This window comes from Nicotiana attenuata, unplaced genomic scaffold (assembly GCF_001879085.1).
Source record: "Nicotiana attenuata strain UT unplaced genomic scaffold, NIATTr2, whole genome shotgun sequence".
NCBI lineage: Eukaryota > Viridiplantae > Streptophyta > Magnoliopsida > Solanales > Solanaceae > Nicotiana > Nicotiana attenuata.
Genome location: NW_017672427.1, coordinates 96,150 through 101,501, shown reverse-complemented (window position 1 = coordinate 101,501; position 5,352 = coordinate 96,150). Strand labels below are relative to the sequence as shown.

General features: G+C 34.9%; 1 protein-coding gene across 1 annotated transcript; it reads left to right on the top strand.

The window, feature by feature from the left end:
• Positions 1 to 290: 290 nt before the first annotated feature.
• LOC109213159 (auxin transporter-like protein 2) lies at positions 291 to 5,352 on the top strand. Its single transcript, XM_019376916.1, has 8 exons — positions 291 to 661; positions 991 to 1,176; positions 1,418 to 1,530; positions 1,635 to 1,818; positions 2,270 to 2,367; positions 3,332 to 3,539; positions 4,063 to 4,320; positions 4,835 to 5,352. The coding sequence occupies exons 1-8, from the start codon at positions 503 to 505 to the stop codon at positions 5,102 to 5,104; spliced, it is 1,476 nt and encodes a 491-aa protein (XP_019232461.1). The 5' UTR covers positions 291 to 502; the 3' UTR covers positions 5,105 to 5,352.

The following is a 5,352-nucleotide window of genomic DNA, read 5'->3' as shown; positions in this document are numbered from 1 at the left end:
CTGGAAAAATCACTTATTTTGGACCACAGGAAAAAGGCCAAAAAATCACTTATTTTGGACCGGAGGGAGTATATGCAACCTTACCCCTACCTTGAGAAGACAGAGATGCTGTTTTCGGTAGACCCTTCGATTTAAAAAAGAAAAAGAGATTAAAAATTAAATATATACAAAAAGTTAAGGAAAGGAAAGAAATATTGGCAAAGGGACCCCCACCCCCACCCAAAAGAAAGAAAAAAGAAGAAGAAAAATTTGGCTAGTATATTCACTTCTCTCAATATAAATATGGCATAGACAGGGTTAGACATACATTGCCACTGGGATTCCTTTCAAGTGATCAGTACTTAAGGGTGTCTTATTGATGTTTCAGTAGTAAACCTCACAGCAAAATACTACTACTGATAATCTGAGTGAGATACACATTAATTCCCAACCGCGAGCTTTAAATTATAAGTGTTCATTGCTGAGTGATTGCTCGCTATTTAGTTGAAAAAGGAAGAGGAAGATGGAATCTTCAGACAAAGTAGTAGAGACTGTAATAGTTGGAAATTATGTAGAGATGGAAACTGAAGGAAAATCCAAAGATGTTAAGTCAAAAATCTCTAATTTTTTTTGGCATGGTGGTTCTGCTTATGATGCTTGGTTTAGTTGTGCCTCTAATCAGGTAATTAATTAATTAATTTCATTCAATGACTGCATTTCTAATTAACTTCTCAAACAAGTGAAAATCAATTTGTTGCCTTATATATAATCCTTATTATAGGAAGAGCAATTTTAACTTTATGGTTTCTGAATTTTAAAACGATGACTTCAAGTGCTAATAATTGGATTCTAAATTTAATATTTATGCATTAATAAATTTTTTAACACAAATATATTGTTTGAGCAAAAGTTACTGGGTTCGGTCGAACTCGGTCGAAATCGTCTTTGGGCTTCTAGCTCCACCGCTAGTTCACTCCTTAATTTGGTGTCTTTTTTTCCTTGTGTTTTCAGGTAGCTCAAGTGTTATTGACGCTGCCATACTCATTTTCTCAACTAGGAATGATTTCTGGGATTTCATTTCAGCTATTTTACGGTTTAATGGGTAGTTGGACAGCTTATCTTATTAGTATCCTCTATATTGAGTACAGAACCAGAAAAGAAAGAGAAAAAGTTGATTTCCGCAATCACGTTATTCAGGTTTCAACAATATAATCCTTCCCTTTATATTTATTAAATACTATACTTTACAGGTTCGATCCGTATAATCAGTCAAGCGTTAGGGTTGACTGCCTACATTACACCTCTTGAGATGCGAACTTTCCCCGAATCTTGCAGGATACTTCGTGCACCGAGTTACCCGCCATTTAAATAAGACACTCAAAATAAAATTTCATCCAATTTTATAGTAGTAAATATTTAATGATATATGGGTGTGCAGTGGTTCGAAGTTCTTGATGGGCTACTTGGAAAACATTGGAGGAACGTGGGATTGGCATTTAATTGCACTTTTCTTCTATTTGGATCTGTGATTCAACTCATTGCTTGTGCAAGGTTCATAATTTAATTTGTTGCTATGGTTTTTTTTCTTGGATCCATATATTACCCAATATATACAAAAAATTAATGTCTATGTATTTTTTTTTATTGACTTGCAGCAATATATATTACATAAACGATAATCTGGACAAGAGAACATGGACTTATATATTTGGAGCTTGTTGTGCTACCACAGTCTTCATTCCTTCTTTCCACAATTATAGAATCTGGTCTTTCCTTGGCTTGTTGATGACCACTTTCACTGCTTGGTATCTTACTGTTGCATCACTACTCCATGGCCAGGTATACCTACTCATTCTTCGGTCCAGTTTAGGGTTTTGCCACGGGTTTAATTGAACTTGTTGCTTTCAATTCAAACTATGCATACATACAACAACACTATATTCAGTGTAATCCTACAAGTAGGATCCGGGGAGGATAGTGTGCACGTTGACTTTATCCCTGCCATGTGAAGATAGAGAGGTTGTTTTGGCTCAAGATATGTATATTTGTACAAAAATTGAGCATATATAAATTCTTGAAAGGTAGAAAAAAGAGAAGATATGTTACTTTAGAGTTTTGAATTTTTTAATTACTTGTATCATGTGAATGTAAAGTTTGAACATTCTAGTCTACTACACTAATGTGAACTGTCAAATAAACCTTTAATCATAACCATATGTGGGGGTTGGATATCTAATACTAGTAACTATTAATTAAGGAATTTATCCAATCTTCTTGCTATCAAATACAGGTGGAGGGGGTAAAGCATTCGGGACCAACCAAGTTGGTGCTATATTTCACAGGAGCCACAAACATTCTCTACACATTTGGGGGACATGCTGTTACTGTGTAAGACAACTAATCATACATTATTTAATCCATAAACTGAAAAATGTAGTAATATCATAAATTTCTTTAACGTTATTTTTTCCGAAAGTGACTTGACCTTAACTTGTGTCGACATATTCTGAGCATGTAATGTAGTGAACTATCCTTTTTGTCAAAAAGGTTAATATCTTAGCATTTACGACACCATGTTCAATCTTTGTCAAAACGCTACATCATTTTCTATAGTTGTGCATTCAGAATTCACTGTAACATTTGCATGGGTTTTCAGCATCTCTTTCTTTTTCATGAACAGAGTAGAGGAGTGTGCCTTTTCTCAGGCGTGAGAAGCAAAAAGTCACAATTTTTACCCTTTTCAAGTTGGAAAGTTACGACTCTTTTTCCAATCACTTTTGCTTTTTCTACAGAATCAATCAATGAGATTAATGGAAAAAGAATTCCTCGCTCTTTTTTAATGGGAATGGAAGCCAATGGGCACCCTCTTCCTCCTTTTCTCTTTTGTCACAACTGTTAGATTCTTCTTGTATTTAACAAATGAAAAGCATAATAGAAACTGAAAAGGACTGATCCAGATATTTATGAGATATTTACTAACCTGGACATTTGGCTACTCTCAACTGTAAATCCATTTAATTGAGCGTTCCTATTTATTGTTTTAACCTCTTGTAACAAAGAACATGTTTTATTTTTTAAGTTAATAATCAAAAATTTTATGAAAAGTTATACTCTTTTATGTGAGGTTTATAATGTAATAATTTTGTATATAGTCCGTATATAGAATTTAAACTCATTGTTATAGAATGGAGGTACATGTATAACTCACTAGCTTGTAAGTACTTATGCTAGAAATACTTATCCCAGTTAAAGAAATAGGACCAATGCTATAAATTAATCATTTATAATTGAATTACATGCTTAAATTGTATGATCACGCGTAATTTAATTAATTTGTGATATTTCTTTACAGGGAGGTAATGCATGCAATGTGGAAACCACAAAAGTTCAAGGCAATTTACTTATGGGCAACACTCTATGTATTGACACTCACACTTCCATCAGCAGCAGCAGTATATTGGGCATTTGGTGATTTACTTCTTGATCACTCCAATGCCTTCTCTCTCCTACCAAGAACACCCTTCAGAGACATGGCTGTCATCCTCATGCTCATTCATCAGGTAAGAAAAGAATTTTTACACGATCAGGTCATTCAAAAGATAAAGTAATTATTTATAAATATTAGAATTAATAAATTGAAAGTGAGCCTTTACGTAACTTGTAAAGTTGCTGCCACCTAATCAGGAGGTCACAAGTTCGAGTCGTGGAAACAACCTCTTGCATAAATGCCATGACCCCGCGCATAGTGAGAGCTTGGTGCATCAGGCTGCCCTTTACTGAAATTAATAAATTAAAAAATAAGATAGGTTACACTATTATAGATTCAGGGACAGATGCAGTTTTGAGTACCAAGTTCATCTACACCTAATATTTCGGACGCGAATCATAAATATAGAGTTTAAATCCTAAATTCGCCTTTGAATAGATTAGCATACTTTGCTTGTCAGAATACACTGGATATGTTCTTGTTGTTGTTGAATATATTAACATACATTGATGTATATAAAACTTTTTTCTCTTATCAATTACTAGCTGCTTTATATTGATCAAATCATAACATTAGGGTTCATTGTTTGAATGCAGTTTATAACATTTGGATTTGCTTGCACTCCATTGTATTTTGTGTGGGAGAAGGCCATAGGCATGCACGAGTGTAAGAGCCTGTGCAAGAGGGCGGCGGCAAGGTTGCCGGTGGTGATTCCTATATGGTTTCTGGCCATTGTTTTCCCTTTCTTTGGTCCTATCAATTCAACAGTTGGATCACTTCTAGTTAGCTTCACTGTCTACATTATCCCTGCTCTTGCTCACATGTTTACCTTCAAATCTGCTGCTGCTCGAGAGGTATATATCTACCATCATTAATTTTGCTTTAATTTTTGTAAACAAGACCTATGCTTAGTCTTATTGAAAAGAAAAGCTTACAAACTTTCCTAAGGAACAAATAAATTTAATTTCAGAGGCATGTAGGTAAAGGCGGATTCAGAATTTTAATTTATGGGTTCAGGACTCATGTACCAACCGCTCAACATATTATCCTATTTGAGTTATGGGTAGTTTAATATTTTTAACAATTTTAGTGGGTTTTACAAAAATAAATCCCTATCTGGGATAAAAGCTATTGGCTATTACATCCGTCCCTGCATGTAGGCAGAAAAAGGCCAGGAAACTATATACTAAGGTTAAGAGTGTCACACAAATTGAGTGAACAACATAGTATGTAGAACAACTTGTTATAATAGGTTGCTTTTGTCTTTTTTCAAATTTCTAAAATCATGTTTATTACCTATAGTTATCTTTCAAATGATCCCATAAAATGGGAAAACAAATGCTAAATTACATTCCTTTTGTGATGCAGAATGCAGTGGAGCAACCACCAAGATTTGTAGGAAGATGGGCCGGCACATTTACAATTAACATATTTGTAGTTGTTTGGGTATTCATTATTGGGTTTGGATTTGGTGGTTGGGCTAGTATGCTCAATTTCATACATCAAATTGACACATTTGGGCTTTTTACCAAGTGTTACCAATGCCCAATTCCTAAACAATTCCCCACCCCACCACCTCCCTACGCCGCCGCTCCACGGCCTTCTCCGGCCAACTTCACTCACCCCCACCACCCATGAGCTGCCGGAGTTTAAAGGTGTTGCCAAAGAAGGTTAATTGGCTCTTTTTTCCCCTCTCAATTGCCACGAAATGTGACAATAGTATTTCTTTGCTCTGAACTGTTGAATGTGATGTAAAAAGAAGACGAGGAAGTAAATTAGCCAGCCAATTTCTTTTTCTATTTACCTGCAAAAGTTTATTTTAGCTAGATTTGGATATTGGTTGGAATTTGAAATGGAGTATGCAACAAAAATTGTAATTTCGTTCT